The sequence below is a fragment of the Histomonas meleagridis genome (assembly GCF_020186115.1).
Source record: "Histomonas meleagridis strain 2922-C6/04-10x chromosome Unknown contig_9, whole genome shotgun sequence".
Lineage (NCBI taxonomy): Eukaryota > Parabasalia > Tritrichomonadida > Dientamoebidae > Histomonas > Histomonas meleagridis.
Window position 1 is genome coordinate 211,302 of NW_027150923.1, and position 18,858 is coordinate 230,159.

General features: G+C 26.7%; 5 protein-coding genes across 5 annotated transcripts; 3 read left to right on the plus strand and 2 right to left on the minus strand.

Annotated features, from left to right (window-relative positions):
- Positions 1–564: 564 nt before the first annotated feature.
- On the plus strand, positions 565–1,314 carry GO595_009289 (RNA recognition motif-containing protein RRM; the record flags this gene model as incomplete). Its single annotated transcript, XM_067922959.1, has 1 exon — positions 565–1,314. The coding sequence occupies one exon, from the start codon at positions 565–567 to the stop codon at positions 1,312–1,314; it is 750 nt and encodes a 249-aa protein (XP_067770291.1).
- A 612-nt stretch (positions 1,315–1,926) lies between these two features.
- On the minus strand, positions 1,927–3,947 carry GO595_009290 (antigen; the record flags this gene model as incomplete). The annotated part of the gene is made up of 2 exons (XM_067922960.1): positions 1,927–3,612; positions 3,936–3,947. 2 exons carry the CDS (start codon positions 3,945–3,947, stop codon positions 1,927–1,929), a joined length of 1,698 nt encoding a protein of 565 aa, XP_067770292.1.
- Positions 3,948–6,232: 2,285 nt separating this feature from the next.
- GO595_009291 (Myb-like DNA-binding domain containing protein) lies at positions 6,233–6,919 on the plus strand (the record flags this gene model as incomplete). The annotated part of the gene is made up of 1 exon (XM_067922961.1): positions 6,233–6,919. One exon carries the CDS (start codon positions 6,233–6,235, stop codon positions 6,917–6,919), a length of 687 nt encoding a protein of 228 aa, XP_067770293.1.
- A 684-nt stretch (positions 6,920–7,603) lies between these two features.
- On the plus strand, positions 7,604–8,848 carry GO595_009292 (phosphatidylinositol N-acetylglucosaminyltransferase subunit A; the record flags this gene model as incomplete). The annotated part of the gene is made up of 1 exon (XM_067922962.1): positions 7,604–8,848. One exon carries the CDS (start codon positions 7,604–7,606, stop codon positions 8,846–8,848), a length of 1,245 nt encoding a protein of 414 aa, XP_067770294.1.
- A 7,330-nt stretch (positions 8,849–16,178) lies between these two features.
- On the minus strand, positions 16,179–16,781 carry GO595_009293 (ras-related protein RABB1b; the record flags this gene model as incomplete). Its single annotated transcript, XM_067922963.1, has 1 exon — positions 16,179–16,781. The coding sequence occupies one exon, from the start codon at positions 16,779–16,781 to the stop codon at positions 16,179–16,181; it is 603 nt and encodes a 200-aa protein (XP_067770295.1).
- Between the last annotated feature and the right edge of the window lie 2,077 nt (positions 16,782–18,858).

Below are 18,858 nucleotides of genomic sequence, written 5' to 3' on the forward strand. Positions count from 1 at the left end.
TGAACTTGAATTGCTAGGTTATTTATGTCAATTTTTTCAAGTTTAATATCATTATTCCCTAATAATGTTTTAATATTTTCTGCTTCTGTTAAGAAAAATGACTGTGGTATTGGATTTGTAGGATATTTTTCATAGTTTTTCGTTAAAAATTTTATTAAATTTGAATCATTTGAAGATAATCCTTGTAACACAGAAAAAAAATGTTGAAGATATTCTTGAAGTCTTTTATTTTGTTCTACAGTATTAGAATAATTATTTGTTGAAGAATTTTGATTAATTATGTTATTAATCAATTTAAGTAACATTGCAATTTTCAAATTTTGGTTTGTTTCAGAAATCATATCAGTAAACAATTTCACCTGTTCTGGGTTCCCCAAATCAATTTTCTTATCTAATGACTTAATTAAGATATCTGCATTTTCTTGCAGACTCATTAGTTCCCGCCAATTTCTAACGGTGCCATTGTCTTCATTTTTTGCGCATTTAGAAAAAGTTTTATCTTCAGAATTCTAAAATTTTTTTTCTGAAAAAACTGTTCTGGCAGTTGAAATGATGGCTGACGGAATGAGACCTCTACCGCGTTTCAAGCCATCAAAACACAAGTTAAATCGTGGATCAGGGTCATTTACCAAAGCACGAGTTCAACGTTCTCGGCCTTGTTCAACTAATATTGAGCCTTCAACAAATGTTTTCATTAATTATATACCATCAGAGTTTACTGAAAAAGATCTACAAGATTTATGCTCACAGTATGGAAAAATTGTCCGAAGCAAGGTCATGATAAATCTTGAAACAGGACAATCAAAATGTTTTGGATTTGTAAGATTTGAAACGTTACAACAAGCGCAAGCTGCAATACGAGGTCTTGATGGACTTCAAATTGGACAGAAACAACTTCTTGCAAAATATGCCCAATCAAAAGAGAAACAAGAACAAGTTTCAACGACCGTTTATATTAAACGTCTTCCGTTAACGGTCGACGTTCCTTTTGTACAACAAATTTTCTCAAAATTTGGACAAATCATCCAAATAACTCCTCACATGTTTGACTTAATTGATCCTCAGTCATGGAGGTGTGTTATCAGATACACAAATTGTCAATCTGCAACTGATGCAATTAATTCCATGAACAACCAGATCATTTTTGCTAACTCAAAACCAATCCATGTGAGATATGCAGATGAAACTCGAATGAGTTATTCATCATTTATGCCTTATAACCAATCTTATTTTTCTCAAGATGATCAATTTGGAATTGATTTACAAGCTGATCATTATGAGATGCAATTACTTCCAAGATTTCTCCTTGAATAATTTCCATGATAAACCACAAAATTATTATTTTTATTTATTTATTTTTTTTTTTTAATTGTTAAATAAGTAGGTGCTTGGGAAAACAAAGATATAAATTTATCAGATTTAACATAAATATGAGTTCAACAGATTAATTTGGAGCTTTACAATTGTAAATTTCTTTTTATGAATTTTTATTGTTAACTTCTTTCCATAATATTAAATTAAACACAATAAATTGTGTGTTCATTAGCTGAAATATTTTAAAATATTATAAAGAAAAAATAATAAAAATTTAATCTTCCTTTAAATATATTCTGATTTCATAATAATAACGAAATGCAATATATATATAAACATTGGTATTAATTCAATATTCTTCAAGCATCATATGATGATTTAGAAAGCTTCTATGACTTTTTGCACTATTTCGAAGAAGTATATGGTTTGGCCAAACCATTTAAAGATAATTAAAACAGAAGTAATAAACAAAATTTACAATGTACATCATTTTATCTCTCTCTCATTTTATCTTTCTTAAAATAATTAAATTTAACAACATTAAAAATTCATTTTATCATCCAAACAAATTTACATTTTATTTCAATAAATACAAATATTGATTCATTTTCATTAAGTATCCGCCGAATTTCTTTCACTACTTATTTCAGGTTTTTTCCATATTGGTGGCAAAGACGATGACAATTGTCTTCTATTTCTCCTTACCAACTTTGCTTGCTCCTGCAAAGCCTTTATATCTATTCCCATATTATCCGCCAACTTTTTAATTCTTCCGAAGTTTCTTTTCTTCAAATCAGCGACCGAAATTATACCGCTTTGTAAATCTTGTTTTTGCTTTTCGATCGAATTTCTCATCATTTGTGATTCGAGTGCCATTTTTCTTTTCATTTGTTGTTTTTGTTCTATCATTTTCAATCGAATTTCATATTGTCTTTGTGCCTCTAAAACTTCGGATTCTTTTTTCTTTCGTAATATTTCCGAACGTTTTAACTTTTCTTCTGTTTTCATTTGTTGTCTAATTGCATTATATCTTCGAATACTGTTATTTTCTTCTGTTTTCTCTTGATAATATTTTTTTGCACGTTGTTCATTATTAATAAATTTTTCTTGTTTCTTCATTTCGTTTTCTTTTTCTTTTCTTTCGCGATTTTCTTTATGTATTTGTTGTTTAATTTCATTTTCTTTTCGTTGCTTTTCTATCTCTTGTGTTCTTAATTGTTTCATTTTCATAAATGCATCTTCTTGTTTTTTTGCTTTTTCATTTGTTTTGTTACGTTTTTCTTCAAGAATATTTTGATTGTTTTGTAATATCGTTTGAATTCGTTCTTGTTTTTCACGTTCGTTTTGTTTTATCTTTTCTTCGCGTTCCTTTTTTTCGCGTTGTTTCTTCGCAGTATATTCACGTTCTTTAATTTCTTGTTGTTGTTGCATTTCATCATTTTGTTTACGTCGTTTTTCTTCAAGTTCGCGTGTAATTCTTTGAGCTTCTTGATTCTTTCTAAGTCGTTCTTTTTCGATTTCCATACAATGTTGTTTTCTTTTTGCTTCGATTTCCGCTTTCTTTTGTATGAATTTTTGTTCTTTTTCATCAGCTTCTTTACGTTTTCGTTCAAATTCTTTGTGGTTTCGTAATTCTTTTTCTTCGATTTGTTTTATACGCTTTAATTGTAATTGGTGTTGTTCACGTTGTCTTTCTTTAAGTTCTTCATCATGTTGTCGCTTTAATTGTTTATAACGCTCTTGTTCATCATTACTTTCTTCAATTAATTCTTTCTCAATTAAAAGTGAAAGTATTAACTTTTCCGTTTCGTGTTTATTCTTTTCACGTAATTTATCCATTCGTGATTTCTCTAATTCGGAAAATTTATGTTCATTTTCATTTGTCTTTCTTTCATATGTTGTCATAAGACGTGGAGTAGGCGGTATACGCATAAGTCGATCACGTTCATTACGTACAAATTCGGCAGTGCGTCCAACTCTATCAATAAGATTTTGTCGGATTTTAGAATGCATTGTTTTGTCAGTGGTATAACGATTAAGATCTGCTTCAGTCGGATAGAAAAGATCGTTCGGTGAAATGCCTAAATTCTTAAGCGCTTGCTTTGTAAGAGGATCCGTGAATGGCTTCGGCTGTTTGGGATCATAATTATCTATGGAAATGCCTTTGGAGGTGCGATATATTACGTCTTCACTGGATGAAGAAAGTGCACTTTGCTTAATGTCGTATGATTTGGATGTATCTTTTTCTTCTTTGGAAGAATATTTTTCATTGTTTTCGTCTTTTGGTGAATTGATTTCCTTTAACTCGATTTGTAATATATTATTGTTGCTTACTACGTTTGTGGATTTGTATTCGTCTTCAGATTGATCGGTTTCATTATTTGTGGAATTGGTTGTGTTGGATTCGCTTTCTGTTTCATCTTTTGCAGAATTAATTTTTCTTAACTCAATTTGTTTTTCATTTTTGTTTTCTTTGTTTTCATCTCTGGGGGAATTAGTTATATTTGATATACTTTTTGTTTCTTCTTTATTTTCTTCCTTTGTAGTATTAATTTTTCTTAACACAATTTGTAATTCATTTTTATTTTCATCTCTGGAGGAATTAGTTCTATTTGATATACTTTCTGTTTCATCTTTATTTTCTTCTTTTGCAGAATTAATTTTTCTTAATTCAATTTGTATTTCATCTTTATTTTCATCTCTGGAGGAATTAGTTCTATTTGATATACTTTTTGTTTCTTCTTTATTTTCTTCCTTTGTAGTATTAATTTTTCTTAACTCAATTTGTATTTCATCTTTATTTTCATCTCTGGAGGAATTAGTTCTATTTGATATATTTTCCGTTTCATCTTTATTTTCTTCTTTTGCAGAATTAATTTTTCTTAATTCAATTTGTAATTCATTTTTATTTTCTTTGTTTTCATTTCTGGAGGAATTAGTTCTTGGTATACTTTTTGTTTCTTCTTTATTTTCGTCAATTTCTTTTGCCGTATTATCTTTAAGTTCAATTTGTAATTCTTTTATGTTTTCATCTTTTGAAGAATTCACTTCATTTAATTCTATTTGCAATTTATCACTTTCACCTTTTGTGGAATCAGTTCTGTCGGATTCGCTTTCTGTTTCATCTTTCTTTTGATCAAATTCATTTGCCGTATTATCTTTTAGTTCAATTTTTAATTCTTTTATATTTTCTTTGTTTTCATTTTTTGCGGAATTAGTTCTGTTGGATTCACTTTCTGTTTCATCTTTATTTTCATTTTTTGTTGAATTAATTTCTTTTAGTTCAATTTGTAATTCTTTTGTGCTTTCATATTTCGTAGTATTAATTTCTCTTGATTTAATGTGTGATTCATCATTTCCCAATTTTTCTACATTTAAAATTTTACTTTTATCTGCTGGAGGTATTTCATCGTGCTCTTTCTTATTTTGATCATTTTCTTTTGCATTTTCCTTTAATTCGATTTGTATTAAGTTTTTATTTGCATTTACATCTTTTAAGGATTTAACCTCTTTTGGTTCATTTTTATTTTTATCATTTCCTTCATCTATTGGATGAATTTCTTTGGAGATAATTTTATTGTTTTCATCTTTTGCTGAATTATTTTCTTTTAATTCGATTTGTAATTTATTATTTTCACATTTTGAGGAATTTATTTCTTTCTGATTAATTTGGGTTTCATTGCTGTTTTCATCTTTTGCTAAATTAATTTCCTTTAATTCTAATTTTAATTCATTTTTATTTTCATCTTTTGCAGAATTTACTCCTTTTAATTCGATTTGTATTTTATTGTTTTCACCTTTTGATGAATTATTTTCTTTCTGTTTATTTTGAGATTCATTTTTTGCAGAATTAATTTCTTTAAGTTGAGATTTGTCTTGTGAAATATTTTTATTTTCATCTTTTGTCGGGTTTACTGCTTTTAATTTAGCTTGTAATTTATTGCTTTCATCTTTTGATGAATTGGTTCCTTTTAATTCTTTGTGTGTTTCATTGTTTTCCTCTTTTTCTACTTTAAAATTTGTATTTTTATTGGATTCATCTTTTATTTGTTTGATTTCTTGTTGTTTGTTTAACAATAAATTTTTATTTTCTTCTTCTGGAGAATTAATTTCTTTGTGTTCTTTTTGCGTTTCTTTGTTAGTTTCAGTTTTTTTATCAATTACCAAAACATATACTTTTAAGTTTCTAGTGCCTTTCCTTTGTGGAGACTCTTTATTTTTGTTGGATTTTTCCCTGGTTCCCTTTTTGCTTTCCTCTGTTGACTCTTTGTTTCCTGGGGAAAATTGATTTGATTGATTAATGTTAACAGATTCATGAAACATTGGTTCAATTTTTTCCTTATTTATTTCTGGATGCTGTTTTTTGTCATTGATTCCTGATATTTGCGTAGTTATTAGAGGATTTTTAGACATTTTGGAGAAGCAGGAAAAATAACGATTTTTTTTGAATGGAGAAGTTTCACTGTGTTTGTTCAGTTAAATGGACGTTATGAATACTAAACGAACTCCCTTCTCACAACGTTTAAAAATACATAAGTTTATTCGAACGTTATCAATACAATTTTGTGAGAATTACAGTTTCCCATAAAACAAGTGAACTAAATAACGGTTTTGAATCATGCGAAGATTTAGTGTGAACTTTCTATTTAAAATGACAAAACTACTTGTCAAGTACACCATGCAGATATAAAGAGTATGCGTTAATGTGTGAAATAAAGATAACATTAGTCTAGATTAATTTACAGAGCTCTTATGTGGCTATAACTCAAGATTTATCTTCGAGTCAAATCATGGATCAAGTTTTGATAAGTATTATTTAGAATTTAATCTGTAAAACACCAAAATGAATTAATTGGTTATTTATGACTTGTGAAGTGAACTACAAGTGAATTTTTAAACGGATACCAAACCGTGCCCTATGGCTTCAGCTCCCTCTTCTGGTCAGAATGAAGCTCTGGCACCAACAAGATCCAGAAACAGAACAAGAAATGCAAACCCATCAACATGGACTATTGAGGAAGACAATTTATTATTTGAGTTGGTATCAAAAAATGAAGATTGGGCAATCATTGAAAAAAAGTTTCCAAATAAAACAGGAAAACAAGTCCTAGCACATTGGAAAAAGGTTGCTAACCCAAACATCATTAGAGGATCATGGACAGGCGAAGAAGACAATGCCATCATTGAATGGGTAAAAACTAACGGCCCTTCCAAATGGTCTTCTATTGCCGAAAAACTTCCAGGAAGGATAGCTAAACAGTGTAGAGAGCGCTGGTGCAATCATTTAAATCCAGAGATTAAAAAAGGACCATGGACTGCTGAAGAGGATAACATTATTACCGAATCCATTCGAAAGATCGGAACAAAATGGTCCGAAATTGCTAAATTATTACCTGGAAGAACAGATAACTCCGTAAAAAATAGATGGAACTCAACATTAAAAAGAAAATTATCCCGTTCAAATGAAGACAACAGACCTCCGGTTAATGAAAATACAGAAACTATGCGTAATGAGGTCAAAAAGAATTCGACAGATGTAAACGAAAATCGAAGGTTGCTCGAAGTTTTACTACAACAGCAACAAATAATCAACTTTAAGAACTGACGTTATCTTTTAAATTGAATAATTTAATAAAAATTTCATCTAAATTTCCTAATTTCTTGAGCTTTTTTCGAGTTGGTGATTTTTTTACTTCACTTCACATGTAAATAAAGCGTTCAAATAAAATCTTCAATTCAATGAAAAATTTACTTGGCTAAAATAACGTATTTAAACGTACGGGAAAACCGTTATACTTCTTTAAACGGCCCCTGTGATTTCCCTGTTAAAAATGTCACATCACATTTCTTTCAATGCCACTTTTGTGGCAATTTGTGTTCTGAACTTCCTTACTGATTTTGGGTATAAATAGAAGCTTTACTTATTTTAACGGTGATTTTTAAATTATGCACTAAGTTGAGTATGCATTCTATATATTTTCAACTCTTGTAATTTTCTTTAATTTAAAAAATGCAAAGTTTAAAAAAGCACATATGAAATACTTCTGAAATTAAAATCTGATTTATATATCTTCTTGTGTCTTTTAAAACCACTTTTTCAAAGTATAAAAATGCCATCCCAGAGAATAAGACTTTTTGAATTTCTTGTTTCTGTTATATAAAATAAGAATTTTTTTCATATATAATTTTTATTACCATATATGTAATCGATACACATAAAATGTTTGAGAAAAATATTTTTATTTTTTCAAAATTTTCAATTTTTAAGATTTATTGGGTGGCACTTTTTATGAATGAAAAAAGACTGAGCATATGCTTGTGCTCAGACTTTTTTTTTCCCAGCGTCGGTGGAATAGAAACACATGTTTTAGAGCTAGCAAAACAATTAATTGCATTTGGACACAAAGTTGTTGTAATCACAAGAAATAGAGGATCATATGATGGTGAAGTAATTTTATTTAATACACTCAAAGTTTACTATCTCAAGAGATGTACACTTGGAATTGGTAGTAGTCTTCCAGCTTTTTGGGCTACAGTTCCACAACTTTATCCAATTTTACGCAAAGAAAAAATTACACACGTTCATTGTCATCAATCTTCGTCCTCAATAGGCTATGATGCTGGTATTATTGCACAACTCATGGGTCTCAAAGTATTTTTCACAGAACATTCACTTTTAGGATTAGGTGTTATTGGAGCTCTTCACCTAAATCTTCTTAATTCTCCTTTCTTACATTGCTGCGACCAACTTATTGCAGTTTCTCAAGTTCAAGCGCACAATATTCAAGCTCGGACAGGGATTTCAGACAATATTACAGTAATTCCTAACGGAGTTGACTCCTCAGTTTTTGTACCACTTAAAGACGATTCTATTAAATTACATTATCCAACGATTATTGCTGTAACTCGTTTTGAAAAACGACGAGGCAGCGAAATGTTGAAAGACATTATTCACATTGTATGCACGTCAAATGTTGACGCGCGGTTTGTGATTGCAGGCGACGGTTCCAATTTTGAAGATATGAAAAGTTATCTTCAAGAATCATCATTTAATTCAAGGGTAGAACTTTTAGGGTATATTCCACATGACAAAATTGCATCAGTACTTCAAAAAGGTCAATTTTTTGTAAATTGCTCATTGACAGATGCGTTTTGTATAGCAAATGTAGAAGCAGCTTCATGTGGATTATATGTAATATCAACAGATATTGGAGGTATTCCAGAAGTACTTCCTGAACAAATGAGAACATTGGTCCCTCCTTGTCCTAAAATGGTTGCAGATGCGATATTAGATGCAATTGATAAGAAGAAAAAAGTCGAAAACTCACATCAAATCATTGAGAATATGTTCTCATGGCAAAAAATTGTCGAAAAGATTGTCTTTATTTACAGATCCAAAAAAAGAAAAGAAAATGTGTTTAGGAAAATTTTGAAAAGCTTCCAGCCATATATGTCATTCGTTGGAATTGTTTATTATGCACTGGTGCTGATATTGATGAGATTGATTGATCTTATCAAGTTTTGTATTCATTAATAATAAAATATTATATAAAGTTCTATCGATTCAACTTTGTGTTTTTATATTGTGATGGTTCAATCCTTTGACTTAGATGAAGTTTATTGAAGTTTTCCTGTTTCACATCGATGGAGAATTATTTCAATTTCATTCTCATTAACTCTTTCTTGAACATATTTCTGGGAAGTTTCTAACCATCTTTTAAAACTTATGAATAATTTTATATAATTGTTTAATTTCTTCTTTTGATATATAGATTATGTTCATTCGTTAATACCAAATTTTACATAATTTTTTTCATTTTAATATCTTATCATTGTATGTTAATTGTTGTTTTATTTAAAATTGTTCATATTCAAGAATCAATTTTTGTGTAACCAGATAACGTGTGGTTTAACGATAGGTTTCGGGGGTACCTCAATGTCAATTCAAAAAGAAAAATGGAGAATGTTTGTGAATTTGGATCAAATCAACATGTAAAGAGTGGAATAACAGAAGTTCTTTCGCAAAAATCAGTTTTCGAGAAAAAATATTCACAAAACCCAATTTTATCTTCATTGATTCAAACATTTCCAAACTTGGAATTAATCAATCCATCAGAAGTTACAATCGAAGGTATTGTCAGAAATTTCAAAAAGCTTCAATCAGTCGACGAAAATTTTTTAAAAAATTTTAATGAAAATCAATTTCCAAATGAAGTCAAAACCATTTGTCTTTGTTTATATTGCATATCTTGGTATTGTTGTGGTTCTAGTGAATGGGAAAATTTACTTCCTCATTTAGTAAAATTACCATCAAATACATATCAAGCATCACAATCTCTTTGCTTTGATTTAATTATTGAGCGGATATATCAAATGCGTTGTGTAACTGCTGACAAATATAATTTTTTTTTCGAGTTAATATCATCATATCGAAATATATCGTTAATCAGTTTCTCATTATTACTTCCAATATTTAAAGATTCTTCCAGACATACAAATTTAGCATGCGACACCATCATTTCTATCATCAAAAACAATCCTAAAACCTTCAAAGGACAAGATTTCACAGGATTTATATCCAAATTCCAAAATTTTTTTATAGATTTTAATTCGAATGGAATGAAACTTCTATCTATTGTTGCCAATATCTCCAAAGAAGGCAAACTTTTTATGCATAATATTCATGAGATTTATAATTCATTTATAAATTTGATTATTAATCAAAAGAAAATTAATATTTCATATCCATCTAATGAATACAAAGAATATCAAATCAAAAACTTATTAGACTTTGGATTTGTACAATTTAAGATGGAAAATTCATTTAATTTCAAGAAAGTTTTAATTCCATATGATTTAATCATTTCTAAAATTACTTTCTCCGATATCTTTGATATTAAAACATTGATAAAGATACAAAACTTTTCATTTTTTATTGATTCGATTCCATTACATATGGTAATTGATTTCATTGGATTTATTTCAGGGAAATTGGACTCATTAAAAACGAATTTGATACCATTTTGTGCAATGATCTTAAAACTATTTGAGAATAATCAAAATGAACAAAATTATACAACAATAATATTAATGTTATTTCAATCAGAATTATTTTCACCGTCAATTAATATATTTAATAATGAACCTTTCGATCAATATATTAATTTATTACGAAATAATTTTTTAGTTTTTGTTTTAAATAAAAGTCCGTCATTAATATATACATTATTATTTAATCAAAAAGATCAGAATTTTAACATAATAATTTTCGCGGAATTTTTATTACGAATTTTAAATCAACTTGAAACTATTAATTTAAGTACATTTGTTAATGAGAATTTCCCAAGTTTCTTATTAAAAGTTTTAATGTATTTAAAAGATATTAAAGGGGAATTAACAAATGTTTTATTTTGTTCTTTAATGGAATTTCTTTCAATGTTATTAAGAGATATAACAATTTCGGAACTTTTATATTTAAGTGAAGAATTTATTTATTCATTTATGAATTTACTTTTGGAGAAATCACTTTCGAATTATATTTTCTCTATATTAAATCAATCATTTACATTAACTCATTCGAATACTTCTACATCAATAATGAAGAACATTAATATATTTTTAAAACAAACAGTATGTTCTATCAAAGATTTTGATTTGATTAATAATATAACTGATTTATTATATCATTGTATATCTGTTAATAAACATTTCATTATTGATTTCCAAGATTTATTTTATCAATTAATTATATATTTATCGGAAAATTTAGACAAAAATTTGTTCATTAAAATATATAATTTATTAAAATTATTTATAAATTATGATACTACTTTTACTTTACCAAATAATATATTTTATAAATTATATAACATAATATTAAATATATATCAAACACCTAATGATGAATTAGATACATTATTTTATTATGTTATAAGTAATTCACGTTTTTTAACACATAAAAATAATTTTATAATACGTAATAATCAAATGTTAACACTTTTGTTTCTAATTCATCCAGATATTATAGAAAACTTATATAAACTTTGTGAATATTCATGTTCGAATTGTTCAATGACTCATGATTCATATATCGATTCTATTTTATTACAATATTTATTATATGATAATGAAATTAATTATAATAACATTAAATATAAATTAAATTTCATTACAATTCAAAATCCAATTGATCATATCATTAAATTACTTCCATTAATAATTAATATTAAAACTAATTATTCGATTGCATATTATTTATCTTTATTAATATCAAAAAGTAATTCTATAAATATTTCCGAATTATTTTTAAATATTTTTGGTAATAATTTATTAAATACTTCTATAACACCACAATTACCATTAGAAAACTCAAAACCTTTAATCGAATTAAAAGGAATCGAATGGTCAAAATTACATAATGGATTTACATTGGATTTTAATTTCTTATTTGATACAAATGTCTCAAAACGATTACAATATTCATATGATATCTTTAAAATTCAAGAATCAAAGAATCATTATTTTAAAGTATTTATAAAGAATGGAGTAATATTATCTGAATATCGTAAAGAAACAACAGAAACAAATTTCTTATTTAAGAATTTAGGCACATTAAAATGGCATCATTTTACTATCGTAATATTTCATACTAAAACTAATTCGAAAACTTATAATTATTGTGATGGTAGTAATTTATCTGATGCAATATTTAGATATATGTTATTTGAAAATCCAATAAAAATATTAATTGGAGGTTCGAATTACAAAAATAAAAACCATCCAAAATATGGATTTATTAATTCATTTAAACTTTTTGCTTATAATTTTGATGAAGATCAAGCTAATGAATTATATTTAAATCCAAATGAAATTAAAACTGTTCCAATATTTAATAGTGATTGGATAAATCCAAATGTTTCTTATATAAATGTAAATAAGAAATCATATGAATTACTTCCATGTTTTCATATAAATAATAATATAATCGAATATTTCATGGAGAAAAATATCTTCGAATTAATCATTAATAATAACCAATTAATGAATTTGGGTATAGATATCATTGGAATTATATTATCTTTTGAACAATATCATAAAAGAAAATTAAATTTTGTTCAAATACTTTATAAAAAAGTTTATGAAACTGTTGAATTACAAACATTTTCTTTTTATTTATCACTTTATAATATAATGTTAAAATTAAATGACGAAATTATTTTACCGGAATTTGTTAAATATTTAATTATAAATTTGTTTTTATGGACTAAATCTACAAAAAATGAGTTAATTAAAATATTTGAATTTTGGAATGAAATATTATATAATAATCAATTAATATTTAAAGAAGAGAAAATATTTAGTAAACTTTTATTAGAATATAATTCGATTTTTTGGGATGAAAAACATCCAAATTTAATAAAAGAAATCGATGAATTATTTATAACATTTCTAAGTAAAATTGCAAAATTTAATTTTAATGAAAATGATTTCGAAATACTTTTTGATTTAATTCTAAAAATAAAAAATGAAAAAATTTTAGAGAATTTGGTTAAATTAATGTATTTAATCTCTGATTTAGAAATAGTTAAAACTTTAATGAATAAAGAAAACTTTTGTCGTTTCTTAGATATATTTAAATATCAAAACACAAAAATTTATATGAATTCGATTTTATTTTTAAGTAATTTAACAAATGAAATTGCAAATAAATTATCAATTATAATTTTATATTTAATACCTAATAAACAAATAATTAATGAATTATTAAATATGTTAATCATAAGATTAAATGAAAATTATAAACTTTTACCAATATTAACAACAATGTCATTACAAACAAATAATATTTCATTAATTTTATCAAAAGTATTAGAAGAACAAAATAAAATGAAATTTATTAATATCGAATTTTGGTATATTTGGTTATTTTTAATGATATTTAATGCAAATGATAATGATATACAATACATTACACATTTTATAGTTAATTGTTTATCGATAAATAATAATATTAAAGAAATAGAACAAGTTTTATGTTTTGCATTTCGAATGCAATTAATTAATAATAATTTATATTTGCCACAAATGATTTTATCTGATTTATCAACTGATAAAGAAAACAAATTCGATGAAATCGTATTAAAATATTGTACATATTTATTCTTTTTACATATTAATTATATTCAACATTCAACTGCTTTATTAGATGAATATAAAAATTCTCCTTTTTATGATAATAACTTTAAAATCGAAGAAAATGTTAATGATAATAAAGAAGATTTTTCGGATATTTATAACTTCGAAAAGTTTTTAATGAATGAATTATTAAATTTCGATATCAAATGTAGAGTTGATATTGATAATAGTGTAAATTTGATTGAAACGTTTTATTTTAGTAAAATGTCTTCTGATTCGAAATCAAATCAATTATTAATATCACAATTCCAAAGAAATAATGAGAAAAAGCCATATTTTAATCTAATGTCTTATATCGAGAACTTACGCGCTGAATTTATTGAAGAATTATATGCGAATCTTTTGTTTATAAAAAATGGTTTCATGAAAATAATTCAAGAAGCTAAAAATGATATAAATAATATTAAACATCTAAAAGAATATAATAAAATTATTAAAAATGAAATCGATCAAAAAATTCCTTTTGATGATAATTATTATAAAAAAATTATTCGTTCATATCGAATTTGTAATTTTTATTGTCCTTCACGTACTAAACAATACAAAAGCATTAAATATTATAAAACACAAAACCATTTAAATTATGTTTCGAATATCTTTCCGATGATTTTATTAAAGTTTAATTACAAAGAAAAAGGAAAAATTTATGTTGGAAAGAAGAAATTTGTTATTCAATTACAACAAAAAAGTATAAAAATTCCATATAAATCAATTCGTTATTTTTATCCTAAGAAAATTATTTCATATAATGGGTTTGAAATCTATACGAAGATGGAACGAACATATTTATTTATATTCCAACAAAACAATTTTGTGAATTTTGCATCAGCAATTTCATCATGTAAAATTAATGTGTTTTCATTTAACGAAAAAGTTTTAAGGGAATTCACATCAAAATGGGAAAAACATTTAATAAGTAATTTCGATTATTTAATGACAATTAATATAATTAGTGGACGTTCATTTCATTCCACACAATTATATCCAATATTACCACAAATTATGACAAATTATAATGATCCGAATTCAACCAAAAACATCAAAGTTAAAACAAATATAATAATTCCGAAACTTGAATTTAATTCATCGAATTTTACAAATGATTATATAATAGCGCCGGAATATTTCTTTGATTTTAATATAAAAATGGATAAATTACCAAATTGGGCAACTTCGAATTTCGAATTTGTTTATTTATCAAGAACGTTTTTGAATAATTTCGATATCTCTGATTGGATCGACAAAAATTTCGGCGTCAAAAAGACACAACAAAACCCAAGCATACAATTGTTCCCTGGTCATCATCCAAAAAAGAGGTCATTTTTACTTTTGGAGCCAAGTAAACATTTATTTGACTTTCAACATAAAGTTAAATTCGCTTTAGTATGGATCGCAAATAATAAAATTAATATTAGAACTATATATGAAAATAATAAATTAATTTTCGCGAGTTTAACTAACGATGACAAAGTTCATATTGATGAGAAAATTAAATTTAACAACGATTTGTTAGTGTTTTATTCTTCAAATGCGATTTTATGTTATTTGCCTAAAAAGTTTATGTTACACGCTTATAGTATGAATTCTGAAAAGAAAGTTGGCGTTTATACTGAATATCCTTTGTTTTCCATTTACAGAGATTACATTATTTACTGTAAAGATAAATTTACGGTTTGTAAGAAAAAAATTCACAAAAATTCTGTCGAAAAAACGGTTTGCAACTCAAATTTGCCGATACATAAAATGGTATCGGCTCAACGATTCCACTTTTTGATAATATTAACCGAAAACGATATTGTTAGAATTCATAATTTGCCAAATGGAAGTTTCGTTAAAGAAATGAAATTTAATAAGGTCGATAATATATCAATAAGTATAATGTGGGGATTTATTTTGGTTCAATCAAAAGAAAATATATTTTTGTTTACACCTAATGGTGATTTAATTAAAAAAGTGAAACTCGATTTTGTGATAACAAATTTGTTTGCATCAACTATTAATCATTTGGATGTGTTTATATTTAGAAATAAAGATAAAAAAGTCGGATTTTTCGAGGCGTTTTACCCCGAAAAGATAAAATTCATTGGCGAATTCGAAACAAATTTCGTGCAAATGAAATACGCGTATCCGATGCAAAGCTTTATATTAGTTGGATCAAATGGTACAGTTAGAGTTGTGCCATATAACCAGAAAGAACAAATGATAAAATAATATATTTATATAATATAAAATTTCTTTTTAATGATAAATAAATTGTTGAATTTTTAATATTTTTTCTTGAAAATAAAATAATGATGTTGAAATCAGATATAAAAATTTGAAACTTTGATTACATTCTAATTTACAATTACATTATTATGAATTTGATGAACATTCATTTAAAAATGAATGTTTATGCAAACATGTAAATTTATTTTTAAAATAATCTTTATGAAGGTCATAATTTTATAAATAAAATCACATTTTATATAATTTAAATTTTTATGGAAATGTACTAAAAATTCTCTGTAAACAATTGATTTTTAATCTACAGTCAAATGGAAATGATAAAAATGAAATCAATATTAAAATTAAAAGGAAAAAATAAAGAACTTATGAGATAAAGGTTTATTATGTTTATCTTTAAGTAGTTTTCTTAAATATTCATAATTTATATGTAATTGATTTATTCATTTGCAACATTCTTTTTTGCCTTCTTTATTTTTTGCAACGTCTACACTTTGATCTAGTGTGTGAATTCCAAGGGAATTGTTAAAAACATCTTGAACACATTCATTAAATAATTCTTCAACACCTTCTCCTGTAAGAGCAGAGGTTTCGTAGTAATTTATGCCTTTAGAATTAGCATATTCTTGTGCTTTGTCTTTCTGGACAGCCCTTTTATCATTAAGATCAGATTTATTGCCAACAAGTACGATGTGGCAATTTGCTGGTGATAAGTTCCTAACATCTTCTATCCAAGAATCTACCTTGTCAAATGTTGTAGAATCTGTTATATCATAAACGATTATAGCACAAGCACTATCTCTGTAGTAACTTCTTGTGATTGAACGAAAAACTTCTTGACCAGCTGTATCCCATATTTGAACCTTGACTTCTCTACCATTTATTTGTAATATTTTTATGGAAAACGTAACTCCAACAGTTACATCATGAATTGGCTGAAAACGACCTTCATCAAATCTAAGCAACAAACATGACTTACCAACAGCAGAGTTGCCTACAATAATAAATTTGAAACAGATTTGATCCTGAGGAGTTTTGGATGACATTTATTGATGAATTTTATTTTTCAATGAATAAAGTCATTTGACATCCAAAAAATAAACGGTCACCACCAATAAATAAGAACGTTAATTTTTTCATGTGACATTTCAGGAAATTCTCTTTCCAATGGGAAAGGGGAGCATGAAACATGAGGATGAAATCATAGAAGAAATTCGATTGCTTCTCGATTCCCAAGAAGGAATTATTTCCCAAAGGCAAGTCATTGACATTTTAGAAAAATATTATTCAAAGTTATATGCAGAACAACAAGGCATAAAAATTATAGCACGTGAACTTTCACATAGAAATATTGCTGTTTTTACTAAAGTTAAAACAGCATCAACTTATCGACCCAATAAACATAGCCAACCAATCCAATTATATTTTTCACTCTTTATTTCAACTTCAGTTCCTCAAGAAAGTAAAAATACAAAAATTGCGAATTTTTTAAGAAATTCCACACCAAATTATGTTCCAAAACTCAGTCGAACAATATCCAAAGATTTACTATTTGATAACGAAAAAAAGAATATGAAACGTCAGGACACTATGGAATTTCCTTCAATTAAATTTCGTGCTATGATATTACATCAATTTTTGATCACAACATTTGGTAGTAATCAATTTCAAACAATAGATATTGCTAACACCATTCCTGTTAGTATTTCTCTCCAAATAATTCGTGGTTTAGATCCATCACGTCCACATCCAAATCTTTCAATAATTGAACCACTTGATAAAACTTCCTCTTTTGAACTCGAAATCATTCTTCCGTACCTCCGCCTTCCATATCATTTTTTAGTTCATAATAACCAAGTTCAACGTTATGCTGAATTTAAATTTGATCATTATCATATTCATAAAGTCTTTGATTTTTTTGGTGATAGATTTTCATTTCCCTGTTATTGGACTCTTTATTTCTCACTTATTGGTGAACATATTGAACATTATCCTATATCATTATCATCACGTTTTTCATCATATATTACACATTGCTTAAGCAAAACTCCTTTATCTCGACTTCCTTTTTTCCCACGGGATGTTTTTTTATGTTCTTGGGATCTTGGAGTTGATCCAGGTGCGATATCATATGTTGTTCAAAAACTTTTTAAAAAGCGTCTTAAGTCGATTGGCTGTAGTGGTGAAAATTTTATCGAACGGAAATTTTTTCCAAGTCATGGAATTGTATCTTATTTAGTATACAAATCTTCGACACTTCCAACATCAAAACCTCTATATGAAGATTCCCTTTCATATGAATTTAATGTTGAAGGTACATTACAATCACTTGCCAAATTATTTGCTGCATCTCACTTGAGTTCGCGCGGTTACATCCTTAAGCGCCGATCAAATTTTCGGTTATTCAAACAAAAAGTCAATCTTTGGATTACGACATGTCACAAATTCACCAATTTATTTGCGTCATTAAAAGAAAGCAAAATATTTCGAGAATTAATTGAATTTGAGACCGCTCTTTTAATAGAGGAAATGAAATATCCATTTTTACATGAACAACGAAAAGGACTTGTTATAATGAAAGAAGAAGAAGAAAAATTTGAAGAAGAAGAAGAAGAAATAAATCAAATGAAACATTCGAACTCAATGCATTTTGCAGAAGAATCGAATAAACATTTAGGGAAAATAATGGAAATGTCGCGAACTAAATCAAATGAAAACGTAAGTTATAGTATGGAAGACCTCAACGAAGTTTTTACGCATTCATTTCCACCACGCGAATCCATAGCATCGCCTCGTAATGAATTTGAACAAACGGAAAGCGAATATTATAGTGAAGATGAACAATTATCTGAAACTGTATTTAACGACACCGAAGAAGAAGAAGAAATTTCCGAACAAAAAGATGAAGAAGTTGAATATCCGCAATATTCGCCTGAAGAACTTATTGAAGTTACGCAAACGGAATTTTTATCATTATTTCGTTACTCGCAACGAGTTTTCGATATTCCAATTACTATATCAGTAACATTAGAATTTGTTAAATGTGTATTATCATCGACAACGCAACATGAACTTAAGTTACGACAACTTACGCAATTTAATGACAATGATATTTCCGCGTGT